Source organism: Protopterus annectens, chromosome 17.part0 (genome assembly GCF_019279795.1).
Source record: "Protopterus annectens isolate FY-2018-M chromosome 17.part0, PAN1.0, whole genome shotgun sequence".
Classification (NCBI taxonomy): domain Eukaryota; kingdom Metazoa; phylum Chordata; order Ceratodontiformes; family Protopteridae; genus Protopterus; species Protopterus annectens.
Genome location: NC_056751.1, coordinates 305,156,276 through 305,175,975, shown reverse-complemented (window position 1 = coordinate 305,175,975; position 19,700 = coordinate 305,156,276). Strand labels below are relative to the sequence as shown.

Genomic DNA, 19,700 nt, shown 5'->3' with positions numbered 1-19,700 from the left:
ACATAAACATAAGCTTGTATTAAATATAGTTGTCTGCATGTACTAGTGTTTCAATGGTCTAGAAGCTAAAAAAGGCTTAAGAGTAAGCCTCTCATTAAGCCCAAATTTATGGGCTTGTAACTTGACAATCCACTTGCCTTCTCTTTCTTCGATTCTATTTCTGATGTTGCCTAATCTCCCATCTGTATGCACCAATTCAAGAACCTGGAACTTAAAAGTGTGAGCATCACCTAACTCAACTATATGTTTGGCTAGGGCGTTCAAAATATTTCCTTTGGATATGGCGTAAACATGCTCTCTAACACGTTCTCTTAGGGATCTGGTTGTCATGCCTACGTAAAACTTTCTGCATAGTTGACAATCAGCTAAATAAACCAAACTAGTGGACCTACAGTTAGCTTGATGTTTAAACATATAAGTCCTATGTGTATCAGGATGTATATATTTGTTAGTATTAGCCACATATTTACATTGATTACAGGTTGAACAAGCATAGGTGCCACACTGTGTTTGGATACACTCTGTGGCATGAGGTTTATCATAACAGAGTAGCCTATTTAATGAAAGCATGTTTCTATAGGCTACACGAGGTGTGCTGTCAACTAAAGATCTAATGTCATCATCTATCATAAGAAGATTCCAATGCTTGTTGAAAATCTTCAAGATGTGTTTGTTCTTGTTGCTATAGGGAATCAGAATCCTGTTGGGATTCGGCCTTGATGTTCGTGTGAGATCTGAACGCTGAGACTCATGTCTTCTTATGATGGGTGCGGCTTCATTGTCTCTCTTGGTGTCACAATCAGAAATGGCTTCATGTACAGAATTCTTGTTATAGCCCCTAGATATGAAATGGTTGGCTAATTCTGTTTTCTGTTGTTGATATGCTGTCTGTGTGGAAGTTAATTTAGAAACCCTCAAAGCTTGATTCTTAACAATGTTTTTATAGATGTGTTGTGGATGCATGCTTTGTCTGTGTAATAAGTTGTTCCTCCAGCAACTCTTTCTGAACAATTCAGTATCAAAGCCATGCTCATTCTTGGAAACACTTACGTCCAAGAAATCAATGCTCTCACTGGAGTAAGTGTAGTCAAAACTCAAGAAATCAGTGGTAGCATTAAGATAACTAATAAAATCATGTAAATGCTCAACCGTTCCTCCCCACAGAAAAAACACATCATCCACAAACCTGTTGTAAAATAGCAATGATTCTAGAAATACAGAGTCATCATTAAACACAAACAACTGTTCCCAATGTGCCAACACTAAGTTGGCGTAAGCGTTGGCACAAGGAGTGCCCATCGCTACACCTTTGATTTGAAGATGATAGGTATTCCCATAGCATAATACGTTATTTTTAAGGATGATCTCAAGTAAAGACATACATCTTTCTACCATGAAGGGTGTAAACTTATAATTTGTAAGAATGGCTCTAATGTACTCCAAACCAATGTCATTAGGAATTGAAGTAAACAACGATTTAACATCTAGAGTTACCAATATACATGTGTCATGGGGTGAAAAGGGTAAACCAAAATCTCCTAGGTTCTCCAAAAAATTGGTGGTATCCTTCAAAATGTGTTTGACCTTTAAAACGATAGGTTTTAAAGTTTTATCAAGATAAATCGAAAGGGGCTCGGTGAGCCAACCTCGACTAGAAACTATCGGTCGTAGTGGCGGGTCAATAGCATTCTTGTGTATTTTTGGTAGACCCCTAAAAGATGGTATAAGGGGTTTGTCAACTAGTAAGTATGAGTATAAATCATTGTCAATAACATTTGTTAATACTAAGTCATATAACATAGCATGTACATTCTTGATAAGATTGTTCAAACCATACTTGGGTAGGGGTAGATAGGTCTCATAGTCAGACAGCATAACATTCATTTTCTCAGAATATATAGTGCTGTCCATGATTACGACAGCACCACCTTTATCTGCTTGTCTAATAGTAATAAGTTCATTGCGTCTCAAATTATCCAAGGCTTGTTTCTCATCATGAGATAAATTGACAAAATTAGATTTAGCTTTGTTGTCATTGTAAAGTTCAAATAAATCTTTCTCTACAGCTTGTTCAAAAGCATCCAAAAGTGGATGCTGTTGTGGAACAAAGGTAGATGGCTTCCTAAAGAAAGTAAAATCAGTGGTAGGATTCCGGTCATGTTGGCCATATAATAATTTCAAAGTTAAAGTCCTTGTGAACTTCTTAACATCCACTACGATGTCAGTGACATCGTTACTATGTGAGGGAATGAAGCCCAAACCCTTGTTGAGAACGGATGATTCAAATGCATTCAAAACATATTGAGAAATATTTACTACTAAATTGTATGAATTCAAGGACTCAGGTAATAAAACATCAGCATTCATTTCTTCGGTCGCCATACCTTTTTTGCAAACTGCGTGTGGTCTTCTGTGAACTTCCTTTTGTTGGTTTGTGTGGACGGAGACCAAGTTCTCTTTTCTTGTGGTCGAAAAGGTAGAGGAAAAGAAGGAAGACCCTCTCCCAAGGCAAACAACTCGTCCTCTGCTGGAATGACGAAGGAATCAATGCTTAGCTGCTTGTTGCGCGTGTCATGTACTTTCGGTCTCACCGAGTCGACTCTTTCAACGTGAGGTGTAGTATCTGGAATGGAATCCATGTGCATGAGTGCCTGTGTTGTTACAACATGCGAATGTGATGTAGTAGTCGTATTAGGCTCCTCGGTAACGTTACTGAGCATCTCAGTTGCCACAACTGTTGTGGAATCCGTAGTCGATGGTTCATCTCGTGACGTCAGCGTTATGGGAGTGGTCAAACATGTAGAACGACGTCCATCCATAGTATCAGGATGTTGACACGTATTATACAAAGATTTGCGAACATTGTTAGATCTCATATCGGTTTTCTCTTTGGGCCAAGAGAAAACTTGAGACTTGCTGAAGTCAATAAAATCTCTTTGCAGCTTACGTTTCTTATCACGTAGGCACTTCATGTCAAGAGATGTTAACATGTTTTGTAGATCCTCAAAAACGGTTCTGGTTTGTTCTGCATTAATTAATCCAACCAACTCAGAGTGAATGGTTAGGATGTCATGTTTCAATTCAGTAATGGAAATGTCATAATGCTCAATTAAGATAAGGAGATAAGAGAAGCTAGTATCAATGTTGTGTTTTTGCCACTTGGCCAAGAGGCTAGGTTGTGAATCGCCGAAAGTCGGCATTTTGAGAATTCTAAGACCTCGCGGCACTAATTTGAATTTCAAGCAGGCTTCCATATGAAGTTTCTGCCACTGTATAGTACGAAGTTTATAGAGTTTATTCTCCAGATTCCTTGTTGTCATAGTGATTTCCATATTGTTCTTGAAAGAATGTGTGTCATCTCCAGAAGCTTTTAGATCAGAGGTTGTTAATTTAAGTAATGGGTTGATATTAAAATCAACAAGTCCGTCCAAGTCGAACATTCTATCAGCTTCTTGGTTAGGTAAAGGTGAATTAGAATTGGCAGCCATGTCCAGGCAGTGAAATACAAGTAAGGCAAATTTGAAAAGAAAAAAACTCACTGCCAGGTGAAGCACTCTCCTTAGAAACAATAAATCAGCAACAAAAAGTTGGTGAGTGCACCATGGGCTGAAGCCTGAAAGCAAGTTTATCAAATAAATCCAATGGGTCTTCTTTAAAATCTTCGTTTATTACAAAAAATAAAACTGCAGAAAGTAGCAAGTTGTGAGCGCTTTCGCGTTGTTGCCCAACGCTTCATCAGACATAAAAAATGCTAAGATTTTCCTCTTATAAAGGACTATTTGTCATGATGTCATCATAGATAGTAATTAAAATTTAAAGAAACAAACATACAAATACATTGTAAATAAAAACATGAACTATCTAAAACAAAAACATAAACATAAGCTTGTATTAAATATAGTTGTCTGCATGTACTAGTGTTTCAATGGTCTAGAAGCTAAAAAAGGCTTAAGAGTAAGCCTCTCATTAAGCCCAAATTTATGGGCTTGTAACTTGACAATCCACTTGCCTTCTCTTTCTTCGATTCTATTTCTGATGTTGCCTAATCTCCCATCTGTATGCACCAATTCAAGAACCTGGAACTTAAAAGTGTGAGCATCACCTAACTCAACTATATGTTTGGCTAGGGCGTTCAAAATATTTCCTTTGGATATGGCGTAAACATGCTCTCTAACACGTTCTCTTAGGGATCTGGTTGTCATGCCTACGTAAAACTTTCTGCATAGTTGGCAATCAGCTAAATAAACCAAACTAGTGGACCTACAGTTATGACATTGGTTTGGAGTACATTAGAGCCATTCTTACAAATTATAAGTTTACACCCCTCATGGTAGAAAGATGTATGTCTTTACTTGAGATCATCCTTAAAAATAACGTATTATGCTATGGGAATACCTATCATCTTCAAATCAAAGGTGTAGCGATGGGCACTCCTTGTGCCAACGCTTACGCCAACTTAGTGTTGGCACATTGGGAACAGTTGTTTGTGTTTAATGATGACTCTGTATTTCTAGAATCATTGCTATTTTACAACAGGTTTGTGGATGATGTGTTTTTTCTGTGGGGAGGAACGGTTGAGCATTTACATGATTTTATTAGTTATCTTAATGCTACCACTGATTTCTTGAGTTTTGACTACACTTACTCCAGTGAGAGCATTGATTTCTTGGACGTAAGTGTTTCCAAGAATGAGCATGGCTTTGATACTGAATTGTTCAGAAAGAGTTGCTGGAGGAACAACTTATTACACAGACAAAGCATGCATCCACAACACATCTATAAAAACATTGTTAAGAATCAAGCTTTGAGGGTTTCTAAATTAACTTCCACACAGACAGCATATCAACAACAGAAAACAGAATTAGCCAACCATTTCATATCTAGGGGCTATAACAAGAATTCTGTACATGAAGCCATTTCTGATTGTGACACCAAGAGAGACAATGAAGCCAAGACCCATCATAAGAAGACATGAGTCTCAGCGTTCAGATCTCACCACGAACATCAAGGCCGAATCCCAACAGGATTCTGATTCCCTATAGCAACAAGAACAAACACATCTTGAAGATTTTCAACAAGCATTGGAATCTTCTTATGATAGATGATGACATTAGATCTTTAGTTGACAGCACACCTCGTGTAGCCTATAGAAACATGCTTTCATTAAATAGGCTACTCTGTTATGATAAACCTCATGCCACAGAGTGTATCCAAACACAGTGTGGCACCTATGCTTGTTCAACCTGTAATCAATGTAAATATGTGGCTAATACTAACAAATATATACATCCTGATACACATAGGACTTATATGTTTAAACATCAAGCTAACTGTAGGTCCACTAGTTTGGTTTATTTAGCTGATTGTCAACTATGCAGAAAGTTTTACGTAGGCATGACAACCAGATCCCTAAGAGAACGTGTTAGAGAGCATGTTTACGCCATATCCAAAGGAAATATTTTGAACGCCCTAGCCAAACATATAGTTGAGTTAGGTGATGCTCACACTTTTAAGTTCCAGGTTCTTGAATTGGTGCATACAGATGGGAGATTAGGCAACATCAGAAATAGAATCAAGAAAGAGAAGGCAAGTGGATTGTCAAGTTACAAGCCCATAAATTTGGCTTAATGAGAGGCTTACTCTTAAGCCTTTTAGCTTCTAGACCATTGAAACACTAGTACATGCAGACAACTATATTTAATACAAGCTTATGTTTATGTTTTTGTTTTAGATAGTTCATGTTTTTATTTACAATGTATTTGTATGTTTGTTTCTTTAAATTTTAATTACTATCTATGATGACATCATGACAAATAGTCCTTTATAAGAGGAAAATCTTAGCATTTTTTATGTCTGATGAAGCGTTGGGCAACAACGCCAAAAGCTCACAACTTGCTACTTTCTGCAGTTTTATTTTTTGTAATAAACGAAGATTTTAAAGAAGACCCATTGGATTTATTTGATAAACTTGCTTTCAGGCTTCAGCCCATGGTGCACTCACCAACTTTTTGTTGCTGATTTATTGTTTCTAAGGAGAGTGCTTCACCTGGCAGTGAGTTTTTTCTTTTCAAATCTATCTCTTTTGAGCCTGCTGCTTCCACGGATTTAAAATTTTTGTCTTGGAAAACTGCTTTTCTTTAAGCTATTACCTTTGCTAGAAGAATTTCAGAATTGCAAGCACTCATGGCTGTGGAACCCTTCCTTATTTTTCATCAGGATAGGGTATCTCTACGGACTAATCCCACATTTATGCCCAAGGTAGTTTCGGCTGTGGCCTTGAATCAGTCTATTCATTTGCCTACTTTTTATCCTAATCCTCAAAGTGAGGAGGAAAGTCTTTTGCACTCTCTAGACGTGCACAGACATCTTTGTATTTACCTGGACAGGACCAAGATATTCCGGAAATCTGATCAGTTGTTTGTCGCTTATGCTCCTACTGTTCAAGGGAAAGCGATCACAAAGCAAACTATTTCCAAGTGGATTGCCCATTGCATCAAGTTCGGTTACTCTTATCATGGCACTCCGGTTCCTGTTAATGTTAGGACTCATTCTACCTGGGCTACTGCTACTTCAGCAGCGTTTCTTTGTGGGGTTCCTACCACGGATATTCTGGAAGTTGCTACCTGGAGTTCTGTACATACTTTCTCTAAGCATTACAACCTCCCTCTCTATTCTAAATCCAGGGCAGGTTTTGCTTCTGCGGTTTTGCAAGGTTTTGTGGCCGCTCCCCCTGTTTCTCCTCCAGCCTCCCTTTCTTAGCTTTGGGACTCAACCCTACAACGATGACTGCAACAGTGAACCACGAAGGACATAGTACAGTTGTGTACTCTTACCATAAATGTAGATGTTCGAGTGTGTTCACTGTTGCAGTCAGGGTTACCCTCCCTCCCTCCTATCCCCTCTTTTGTTTTTTTCCTCGAGTATTGTCTGTTATGAGGTATTTTGGCTGCTGAGGTTTTTGGGCTTGGTTTCTTTTTTAGCCTTTTCTTTCTGGGCACCTGACATCTGGGGCAAGAAAAACTGGGGAAATGGCGTCAGCTGAGGTCCTTATACCTTCCGGTGCATTGACCTCAGGTTAAATGTGACCTCAGCTGGCGCCCGATCCAGACTTTGGGATTCTGGTCGATCGAGGGCTGCTGCTGGCAGAAAGAACCCTACAGTGATGACTGCAACAGTGAACAAACTCGAACATCTACATTTATGGTAAGAGTACACAACTGTACTTTCCTGTGATATAGGGTTTGATTCCCTCAGCCCTTGTTTGCCTGCTGTACGACTTTCAGCAAGTCACTAAACCAGACATGATTCCCAGGTCATGCCTGAAAAGGGGATGCATGTTCAGTGGATCTTCCTGGTTAAAAAATATGATTATTCAACAAAAAATAGGATTGTAAAGTTGTTTATTTTTGGTTGTTTAGGAAAAAAAAAAAAAAAATAAAAAGAATTAAAAAAATATATATATATGATTATTAACATTCTGAACTGACCCACAATGATATAATTTGTTCTGATCCCAAAGAAATTGCTACCATTCTAGCCTACAAACATAATGCAAACTATATCTTAATCACCATCAGAACTTTCCCTCAGATTCCTCAGCCCTTGATCACTTTGAAAGAAGTATTAACAGCCTTGTCTAAAATAACAGCACATATATGGGGCATATTTATGGGCCCTGATGAGTTGTGCAATGGGCTATGTTCCTGAAGCCTGAAGAATAGCCTTTGCAATTTCTCTATATAAAGAAGGTCCAAGCACTCTCCTTGGCAATTGCAGACTCATCAGTATTTCAGGCTTTGTTTGCAAAGCCATGGCCTGCATCATTTCTGAATTCAAAGATCTGGACATTGACAATTTCTTCCCTAGAGCAACATCAATTTGACTTTCTCCAAGATAGGTCTTGCATTCTTAAGATGGACGAACTGGTGAAGCTAAACACATATGTAGTGAAATGGATAGTTGGTTGTCGGATTGAGCACGTCAGAGTTGCAGTTGTCACCTCGAAAATGCCAAAAGTGGAGTTCCTGATATTTATTTTGATGATATACAAGCCAACATCCTGAGTCCCTGGTTAACAGAAAAGGCTGGTGTAATTCTAGCACAGACCAGTGTGACGATACTCCAGAAGGGATGGAGTATGAAAACAACCGATACAAGGACAACAGTTCCAAATGTAATGCCAAAAAAAGGAGTATAGTACATTTTTATAAAATAAATACTCCCTCAGCATACACACACAGCACACACTAAAGACCAACACTAACATTATAGATCTAAGCACCCTTGTAAACAACTTCCTCTTATTTTATCATCAAGTGACCAGTATAGTTAGAAAATCCTTCTGTCTGGGTCAAATGATAACCAAAGACATCTCGTCTAGAACCAAAGAGGTCTTCCTGTTAACTGTACGGATCTCTTACATGCCCCAATTATTGAATATAATGCCCCTTTGGTATGTATGTATCAAAACATATCACTCAACTGGAGAAACACAGACGTTCCTAACCGAAAATGACAGACTCCAAGCCTTCCAGTTATCTAGTCTTATCTTGTATTCTGTTTCCTAAAGATTTTAAATTGGTGATCTGTTTGCTTTTCAGGCCATAAAAAAACCCTCAGCCTATCACGTATATGTATATCTACTGATTACTCAAACATATGTATAAAACAGCAGAACTTAACCTATAGGAACAAATTTGTATGATACATTGTACATTATGCGAAAATATGTACAATTGAGAGGTATGCAGCTTAACCTATAGGAACAAATTAGTTATGATACATTAGGAAGACATGTTCTTATCCCACTGTATTCCCACCTTTGGAATGAACTACCTCTGAATAATTAGCAAAAAAGTGCATGCATAATATTCAAGAATATACTAAACAATAGGATGGGCATTCACAAATTCTCCCTGGAACTGTCTGTGTCTCCTACTTGAGGCAGGGGGTAAATGTCCATAATGGGTGTTCTGACTAGGCTGAAACTGATCTTGACAAATGATTCACTTAGTATCTACCTTTGAAAACTAAGATGAGACTGCAGTGAGATTTTAGAAACTAGAAAAGTATAGAATGATTACAGGTAAAAATTCAAGGGAATTCACATCAGGAGTTAATCTTATTCACATTTGCCTAGTGGCAGGAATGCATCACATGTATACACACACACACACACACACACACACACACACACACACACACACACACACACATCAAATCCTAATCAATGGGTTAGAATAGAGGTGTCCAACGTGAGGCCTGTGGGCCACAATTCAGTTCACCACAGCACTTTATCCAGCCCTCAGAATGTCCTACAATAAACTGCATAATTTGCAGCCCAAAAACCAAAAAGGTTGGACACTCCTGAATTAGAACAATGAATATGAATAAAAATAATACAGACAGTTGTAGACTTAGCCATTATGAAGAAGGAGTAGCATTTATAATCATTTAAATCTCTAATTAGCAGGAGTAGCATTTATAATCATTTAAATCTCTAATTAGCTCTCTTTCTTTAACAAAGGATGATTTGTCTATGCTCTGACATGGTGGGGTAAATGACTCCAGTTAACAGGTAGTATTTTTATAAATCAGTTTTCCTCTGTGGTTGACCCAAGTAAAGGTTTCTAAAACTGAGTGAAGTATCATTGATGTCCTTAAAATAATAATGGGAGTTATAATTTATTTGCAAATAAATTAAATATTTTTTAAAAAAGAAACATCTTTATTAAATTATCACATATGACATACACAATCATACATTTATATAAATGAAAACCATATTGACATTATTTTAGTTATAAACATTACACATCACAAACCACACTGACATAATTATAGCTGCAAACATTATACAACACTTATAATCTATCCAGTCATTGTCTGTCAAACATTACATAGCTCATTCAAATCCTGCCTTCTTTTAAAACTCATTCCTCGTCTGCATGTATTGTTCCCACAATTCCCATTTTTCCTATGTAATTTTCTCCTACCCTTTTCTCAAGAACTCAATTCTAGTTGTTTTACCTCTGTGACTATATTCACTCCTAGTAAAGTCGGTTTAGACTTTGATTTCCATTTTCTAGTAATTGCTTTTTTGGCAGCCACCATAATTAGACACAGTAAGGTCTTACTATGTCTAGACAATTCCGATTCTGTATCACAGCTCAAAAAAATTATTTCCTTAGTTGCACCAATTTGCTCAACCAGTATCTCTGACACAGCAGTCTGCAGGGAATCTTTAAAGTCTGTCAACTCATTACACTCCCAGACAATATGCTCTCAGTTATCTTTTTCTTCCACATCACACCTCCAACATTTGCTGTCTACCTGAGGAAATATTCTTTGGAATCTACCAAGGGTATAAAAATAACTATGTATTCACTTCCAACAAAGATCCTAAATCTTCTAGACTTTGTTGGATATTTGGGAGACATACATATATCCTCCCATTGTTTCTTTGTGAATTGCTTATCCAATCTCTCTTCCCAATGCTTTCTAACCTCCTATGATTGATTCTTATAGTTATCATGCAATATTTTGTATGCTCTACTAATTATTCCTTTTTTAGCAACAGCTTCTGTTCTAGATTCTACTGCAAACTACCAGTGCTGGTCTTTCACTTAGGACCCCCCTTTACTTTCTCTTTGCCTATACTCCATCATCAATTCTTGACAGGGAAGGCAATCCTTATCCTGCAGTTCAAATAAATTCTTGGCCTCTTCCCATTCTATTACATTTCCCTCTCTAATTATTTGCCCCCAATACCTTAGTTCTTTTACCAGTTTTCTCCAATAAATTTCTTCCTCCTCTTGCTTATTGTCTGTATCCTTAATTGCAGTCATCCCTACCGGCAGAATCTCCTTTCTCTATTCCCATGTTGACTTAGTTCTTAGAATACTTTCTACTACTTTATGAATACAATATTCTGCATGGTTGTTATTCTCCTTAAGGAGCTGCATCGAAAATCTCAGTCTCTCCTTGTTTCTTGAGCTTTCCCCCATTTCATCATCATCCCTTTCCACTTTGAATTATAGGTTTCTGCTTGTGCTATGTATAGGAGCCTTAACTGTGGAACTCCGAAATGCTCCTTCAAATGAGGTAATCCCAAACCGCCTTGTTCAATTGGAAGAATCAGCTTATCCCACTTAACTTTTGCCATCTTCCCCTTCCAGATAAAATCCTTCAGCTCCATTAATTGCTACCCACAACTTCTCTTCAGGTTGATAAAAATATTCCTGATCTGTGTATACAACTAAAGGGACTAAAAACATTTTAACTGCTTGTATCTTACTATCCATATCTATATAAATAGAGCTTCCAATTTCTCAGTTTTATTATCTTTTGTTCAGTCTATTCCCACATATTCTTAGCTGCCACGCCAGAATAATTTTTAACCAATACTCCTAAGTACTTCATTTTATCAAGTTCCCATAAACATGGATATTACTGAACCAGTTTGTGTAGAGGTACATAATTTACAGCTACTGCATTTGTTTTAGCTTCATTAATTCTGTACCCCAAAAAGATCTGAAAATACCAAAATTTGTTCCACAACACTGAAATGTCCTTTTCTGATTTTATCAGATATAAAATATCATCTACAAAAAGAGCCAGCTTTTCTTGACTACCATACCAATTATATCCTTGAATATTTGACTCTCTTATTTTCTTTGCCAATGGTTCTAAATATAGTGCAAATAAAGGGGAAAGAGGACACCCCTGTCTGGTTCCACTGCTCAAACATAAATTATCAGAAAGGAACCCACCCCTTAAATTTTTGCCTCCGATCCCTCCTATATCCTCCTAATGAACTTTTTAATTTTATCAGGGAATGCAAATGTTTCCACTGCCCTGCTCACAAACTCTCTGCTTACTCTGTGAAATGCTTTTTCTGCATCAAGACCCACTAACACTGGTATTTTCTTACATTCAGCTTCCCTCTGGATCATCAGTGTTCTGTTAATGTTGTCAAATGTTTGCCTCCCCTCCATAAAACCACAATGATCTATATCTATCTGTTTTGGCATCATCTTTGCCATTCTTTTAGCAATTATAGACAAACGCTTTATAATCATGGTTTAGGATTGAAACGGGCCTGTATGAAGCTGTAATTGAGTCTTTACCCTCTTTAGGTATTACAGCCACCAACACTTTCTTCCAGGATGTTGGTGCTTCTCTTCTCTTGCAAATCTGGCACATTTTGTTTAACAGTATTGTATCAGTTTTTTTCTCTCCTAGCTTCCAAACTTACACAAGAGTACCATCTAGTCCTGGGGACTTTCCTCTTGATTAGTTATATATCACCATTTTTATCTCATCTTCTCCTATCCTAACTATTTGTAATTGAGCCTCATCTACTTCTAACCTTGGCATACTCAATTCTTCCATCAACATTTCCACTTGTATCTTTTCTTGACCTCCATATTTCTCTACTTTATACAGACTTTCAATGAACTCACTGGAACCAACTCCGGTTACAATAAAAGCCTGTGTACTAGCAACTTTATTAAGTGTTTAATTTAAAATCCACTTTTCGTCAAGACACTGTTGCTCAACTTCATCAGATACAAACAATACACAAGTTAAAAAAACATGTTACAGCAATAAGTGTCATTTAAATTTAAATACCCCCTCCCATGTGACCATAAAATGTGTAGTCATTGGTACTCTCCTCCCGGCTAAACAATGAATAATTCAGTATACAGATATATTTGTAATCAAAACCGCAAATATTATGAATTAAAAAACATCTCTTCTTGAGATGTTCTAAATATGAATAATAACTATGAATGCTTGACACTCGCAACTACCCCAGTTTACGCACATGCTTATAGCCCAATGCATCATTCTATGTTATATCAAACAACATTAATAACTTGTCTGGCATACCATCACGTACTGTGTAGTCCGACACTAAGGCAAGACTCTAGATTTTTTTGAAAAGGGAATTCACTTTATAGCTAGTACGTAGTAACTAGTATAAAGTAAACCTAATGTTAACTGCTTCTGTCTGAAGATCCCTAGACTTTGCGTGACACATGAACATTTTTTTTTACATACTAACAGACACCTAGCGAGCATTTACAATGTCACATCAACATAAAAGTATTAAAAATATTATAAATATGTATGAATGTACTCGCCTCTAATCTTCCAATACTGTACCTATACCATCAAAAATCAACATTATATTGGAAAACTTTGTATATAAACTCTAAAATATTAACGACAGTAAAAAAGAGAAATAATAAATAAATAGTTGAATAAAACTACATACAGATTTATCTAGTAAGATTATGTGTGGAATCTAATAAATATTCTAGACTAGCCTAGAATAAAATGCTAAATTTATATAAAAGCGACAATTCTACTAAAATACTAACAAACTTACTGATACAGTAATTACTTAGTAAAATGTTAACCGTTAGTGTCATCGACAGTGACTATGCCTGTTCGTATCAATGATAATGTATACTATGGATAATTCAAGTACTGGTTAATACTGTAATAAACTTACATAACTATGACTCCTTCCTCTACCTTAACATCTGTCTTAATACTAATAGCATGTCCTAAACCAAACAAATTGTGTTTTACTCAACGGTCATAACCCACGACCTCAGTATACTTAAACCTTACTCTATATAGGTTACAATACTATTACCTAAATAAATTCTTAAGGCGTAAGATGCACATAATAGATCTAAATTCATTGATTCCTGGATATTGACATGCATTTAATCTTAGTTGCCATATTAATTCACTTCTCTCCAGACTCAATGAATCAGGGCCACCTCTACCATCACTGTGTAGTTGTTGAATCACCCTAAATTTAAAACTGTGACCCTCAAACTCCTTGACATGTCTAGCTAATGCATTTTCTTTGATCTACTAATACTGTATAAGTGTTCATATATTCTTTTGCAAAGTCTTCAATCAGTTTTTCCTATATAAAAAGCCTTGCATAAATTACACTGCGCTAGATATATGACTTGTTTACTTTGACAATTAAATCTACCTTTAGTTTTAAATGTTTTCTCCCTAATCATGAAATTTATACCTTCATTAATATGTTTACAATATCTGCACATATTACATTTATACATACCTACTCTAGGATGTGCTTTCTTATGATCACACTCTAAAATAGCTTTAAGATTACTGCCCCTTCTATAAACCACTTTTGGTCTTTCTGGCATTAGGGTTCTCAATCTCGCGTCATGACACTTATTGCTGTAACAAGTTTTTTAACTTGTGTATTGTTTGTATCTGACGAAGTTGAGCAACAGTGTCTGGACGAAAAGTGGATTTTAATTTAAACACTTAATAAAGTTGCTAGTACATGGGCTTTTATTGTAACCGGAGTTGGTTCCAGTGAGTTCATTGGATTCCTTTCCTTTTGTGCGATTAGTAGTTGGCAGTTTCTTTCTACAGTTTATACAGACTTTCATAAACTTCTGAAATATTTATAGTACCTCTACAGGATCTCCTGTTATTTTCCTTGTTATAGGCTCCCTAAGCTTGGCACCAACACAGCTTACTTTCTGTTGCCTGAGTTGTTGTGCTAAACGTTTTTGTGCTCTAGCATTATCAAAAAACAGTTGTTTAACAACAATCTTTCTAAACCAATGCATATTATCAAGGCAACCCTTTATTTTCCGCTTAGCATTCTGCAATTGCTCTTGTTCTGTGAGATTCCCCCTATTTTGCAATACTTTAACATTTGCTAGACCCTCTAAATAATTATTGTTGCTTCTTGATCATATCTTTCTTTTAAACTCCACTCCCTAGGTATATTTTCAGAAGAAATTTCTGTTTTCCCTAATAACCCTCAAATAATTTCCATTACCCATTCTTTAAATTCCTCTCTTTTCAACAGATAGGTGGGAAAGTGCCAGTGTCTCATCTTTATTTTAGTTACTATTGGCACGTGAGCTAAAATATTTACTGAGTGCATATCAAAACTTTCAATTAAATGCACATGTTCATGTGAAATGTACGTTCTGTCTAGCCTAGCTGAATTTTTGTATCTTGGGGAATAATATGTAAATTCACTCTGAACTCCTAAACAATCAAAATACAAAACCAGTAGTGAGCAGGGTTGCAGCGAGAATTTTCTGTTTTTTTGAATGACTTTATATTGCTAACCCTCTCCCCCTGCACTAACCTAATAATTAACAAATATTCACCACTCCAAATGCTGCCTCTTCTTAAATATTTAGCTCTCCTGCTTCTTACAGTCATAAAAGGGTTGTTTTTAGCAGAATATGTCATATCTAAGCAAGTGCTGTATTTGTTTTTATTTGCAGGATCATAATAACTGCAAGGCAAGTAACTAATAAAATCATCTTGACGAAATCCACCCTCACGATGTACTTCTCACTTCTTCTAGGGCAAAGCAAGTCAGGCCCAGCATGAATCTGCAGATGCCCATCCAATTATCAAGATTTGTTTTGGAAAATGTAAGGGTGTTGCTCTACTTAACTTAAAGACATTTTATTCCAGAGGTTGCATAAACTGTGTATAATAAATCTGTCCCTGAAACTTGTTTTGTTTATATGTCATTGGAGTTTTAAGTCCTTAGATCTAGTGTTTCTGGAGCTGTTTGTCTTGTAGAGATATAGGATATCAAGAAGGATTTTGATCTTGATAAAACAAAACACAAGACAGACTACCACATAAAAGAGTTATGAGAGGTCAAGAATACAGATAGAATATCAGTATGTTGCAAGAAATGTCTGTTCTGTTCGAACATTATTTTACAGAATTATCCATATTCTGGACAACTCAACTGTCCAGAACTGTGCAGAATTTCCAGATTTTTGCCAATTATTTTTGGTCTACTCTTCTTAAAATGTGTGGTTTTCAGGCAAATGATTGAGAATTTAAGTCATTTGAGTTCCAAACTTCATATCCTTCAGAAAATCTATGCTAATGCAAAACCTATTATTCTATTAACTTTCTAAGAACAATATTTAAAATATGTCCCTGATTTGGGGGCTTTGTCCCCAGTTATTTTTTGGCACTGTGCATAATTCTTGTGGTGAGAGCCATATCTGGATTCCATAAACCATAATGCTGAGCATAGCTCTCAACTAGTCAGGGACAAATCTCAATCGAATCAGGGACAAATCCAAAAATAATCAGGGACACTTTTAAGATTTTAGTACTATTAACTTGAGGCATCGACCGAGTAACATAATGTGAATTAATGTACATTTTCTGAACTAAAAGAAGTCTATAACTCCGACTACTATCATTATTTATTAAGTGTAAGTCACCAACTTTTCCCCAACAGTCTCCAGTTTTAAAAGGGACTAAGAGGGACAGTCAAAATCCAGGACAGTTGAGAGGTGTGATACTAACTACACTGTATGTGTTATAAACTACAACCTTAATTGTTGAGTATTAAGGGAGAACAGTGTAAAGAACAAGGAATCATTATGGCCAAAAAGCTCAGTTTTGATCAACATTTTGCAAGAAGAAATGTTTGATTTGCAGCAGATCTGATACTTAAGTACATATATCCATTAGATTGCAGGAGATAATTTCCTGATCTCTGCAGAAGCAAAAACATCGTTTTAAAACACTTCAAAACATAAACTACAAAACAGTATATACCACCCAAGCACAAACAAATTTCAACTGTTCACATACTGTTGCTTGCTAATGTAAATACATTAACCAAACCACAATTATTTTTACCTTCTTCGGACTGCAGCCCTGTTCCATCTTGCAGTGGTGGCAACTTTCTTGCAAAACTAGCCCTCCACAAAACAACAGCCACTTGTGTCAGCAGTAGAAAGACAGCAAACATTATCACCTGGCAAACAAAAGAACGTTATATATAATACACGAAGTCACAGTCGTCTTGTCAACAATGTTTCCACCTGCAGCATCGTCTGAAAATCCAGTACCTACCAATTTCATCAGCTGTGTTCACAATGCTGAATCGATTCAAGGAGAATAAAGGCGGAAGATAATATGAAGGAAAAAAATACAAAAAAATGTAACTGCATTTATTACTAAAGAAAAACGATGTAAATTAGTACACCACAAACTATCAGTACAATTAAGTCTTACTTTTAGCAATGATGGGTTTGACTTATATGACAGTTTTTGTTTTTTATGCAGCATTAACGCTTTCCTAAAGTGGGATGGCGGCGAAATGAAACCACAACCCTATTACAGAAGTAGAAACCGAAAGGTTAAACAATGCGAAATAGTAACACGTAGGTCGCACTAGAAAAGTTTAAACAAACTGGAGATTGGATGGGGTATAGGTCATTTACAACCTACTTGTTGCTTTAAGAAAAGTCTGGGAACCATAAGTCATACTGAAAATGTATTGCGTTCTGCAGTTCATGCATCCAGTAGAAGATTCACCTCTAATTTTCTGTTTGTTTTTATATGTTTTTATAACGCGATTTAATAATTCAGTGAAAGTGGAAAGCGACACGTACGGTTAATGCTTCCACCTAACAGTACCTGCTTTGAAAAAAAAACAGAGTAATCGCACTTTTTGTACAAAAATGAGTAAAACGTATAGCGTAATATGTGGTTTAATAAACTATGAATAGTTTTCCAGTCTCTGTGCAGTCACAGCTTAATTCAGATGAAATGCAAGGTTCTGTTATGTACAGAAGCTGACAGAGTGAACCCCCCCCCCCCCCCTACACACATACGAAGTTAGAGCATACCTGTCAATGTTGGGCACACTTTATTTTTAGGTTCAAGTATGTATAAACTTCGTGAACAAAATTAGTCAACCCACACTAATTCTGGCATTCGATTAGAGCAGTACCTCACAAGATGCGCAGTAGAAAATCCCGCCCTAAACACGCCTCTAGGCCAACAATTCCTGGAACCGTGTGGAATCTGCTGAATATTCATTCACTATTCCGACTGCTACATTTTACCGGTACTTCTGTAATATTGGCCCCACCCCCCCCCCCACCCCCCCCCCCCACCAAACACACACACACACACACACACACACTTTAAAAGTGTTGTGCAACAGTGGTCATAGCCGGCTTTAGGCACCAGCGAACCCTGAGGTCGCTGGGGCCCCAATCACAGAAAATTGTTTTATCTTGATATTTTTAACATATCTGTCAAACCAATGCAAGCTAGTACAGCAGTTTTGTATACTTAATAAACCAGGTAATAACTCTTATCTGTACTTCCTTTAAAAGTCAAATATTTCTCTGGTTATAGTAACACTGTTTTATCAAGTAACAGCCTTCACAATTCCATTAAATATTTCACAAATGACACAGTGCCCTGGCTTAGTTAAACCCATGTTGGTGGACAGTCTCTCTAGCCATACCTCTCAAGTGTACCTCATTACGAGGAAGTACCTCATTTGGGGTCTTAAAAAGTTCATGTTCCTCGAAGTTCCCTCAAAGTTCCACATTGAAAGACTCTGTCACACATTCAGTGTTAGGAATTTGTTTAAGTGAAATCCATTGTAAATAGAAATTAATCATATTAATTCATTAAAAAAATCTTCTTTATAAGTAAAACCAGCATATTTTAACCCTTCTATGACCTTCCTAGTTGAAGTTGTTAGTAAGCCATTGGTATGCGTTCCATATTTTGCCCATTTGTTCCACATTATGAGGGCTAGTGTTCCTCATTTTGGACATGGAAGGTTGAGAGCTATGCTCTCTACTAAAACTAAGGACATAGCCAGCTTTATGTACCTGCAATGCCTATGGCTGCAGGGAGGGGCCCCTTAATCATCACTGACTGTGTAGGGGCCCCACAAAAGCTTCTTTTGGTTGGGGAAAAATGAGAAAAAAAATGATTAATTTCCTGGTTATGCCCTTTAACCTGAACAGGGCTTTGATATGACCCTGTTAGGATAAAACTGAAAATGAAAGTGAGCAAGGTAAGGACTAGAGAGATCAGCTGCACAGAGTGAGTGATCTCAGTGCAAACCTTGCATTTTAAAAAGAACTTATGCTTCCGATCTATAGCAATGATTTTCTTTTCCAGGATTTTTATATACACTGGCAGATATAATTCTCAACTTTGCTGAATAATTCATTGGTGTGCCAAACATAATAACAGAATAAAGGTTCAAAATCAGGAACACATTCTAAATATATTCTAATTCACTTATAAATTTAATAGAATTATAACATCTTTTGCATCAACATGCATTTTTGGACAATAAATATAAAATGCTGATGTCTGGATGTATTGACTGTCTGTAATCCTGAATAATTATTTATTTATTTATTTAAAGGAAAATTATTTTTTTTTAAAAGACAGAGCAAGATTATAAGCACAATCGGGGAATGTCTGTGAAATCAGAGACAGTCACAGCTATCCATTACTCCTCAATGAGGTAAATAAAAGTGACTTACCCCTGCTGCTGTTTGATGACTTCTAAACAGCAATCACTGATCTAGTGTGGCAGTACCAGTATTGAACAATGTATTACTATTTGCTGCAATAACTAAAAAACTAGTATTGCTATGGCTAATAAGTGTGTGTGTGTGTGTGTGTGTGTGTGTGTGTGTGTGTGTGTGTGCACGCGTGTGTTATCACTGATTTTATCTGTACACACACCCAGTAATGTCAGGGCACATACATAATTCTTCTAGGTATCAGTAAAAATGCAGCTAACACTAATTTTATTTCAAAAGTTAGCATAAAATATATCACAGAACATTCAGACACTTAGA

At 36.6% G+C, this 19,700-nt stretch overlaps 1 protein-coding gene across 3 annotated transcripts in view; it reads right to left on the bottom strand.

The window, feature by feature from the left end:
* PRRG4 (proline rich and Gla domain 4) overlaps positions 1-17,829 on the bottom strand; it is a 450,979-nt gene extending 433,150 nt beyond the window's left edge. Inside the window, exons 1-4 of one of the 3 annotated variants that reach the window (XM_044059761.1) lie at positions 17,305-17,604; positions 17,089-17,187; positions 16,927-16,952; positions 16,711-16,828 (exon numbers count right to left, since the gene is read on the bottom strand). In XM_044059761.1, the coding sequence (XP_043915696.1) occupies positions 16,711-16,828; positions 16,927-16,935 (127 nt within the window). In that variant the 5' untranslated portion in view covers positions 16,936-16,952; positions 17,089-17,187; positions 17,305-17,604. Of the gene's footprint in view, positions 1-16,710; positions 16,829-16,926; positions 16,953-17,088; positions 17,605-17,705 lie in introns of those variants that run through there. The other 2 variants (XM_044059762.1, XM_044059763.1) reach the window with 2 other exon arrangements.
* Positions 17,830-19,700: the final 1,871 nt, after the last annotated feature.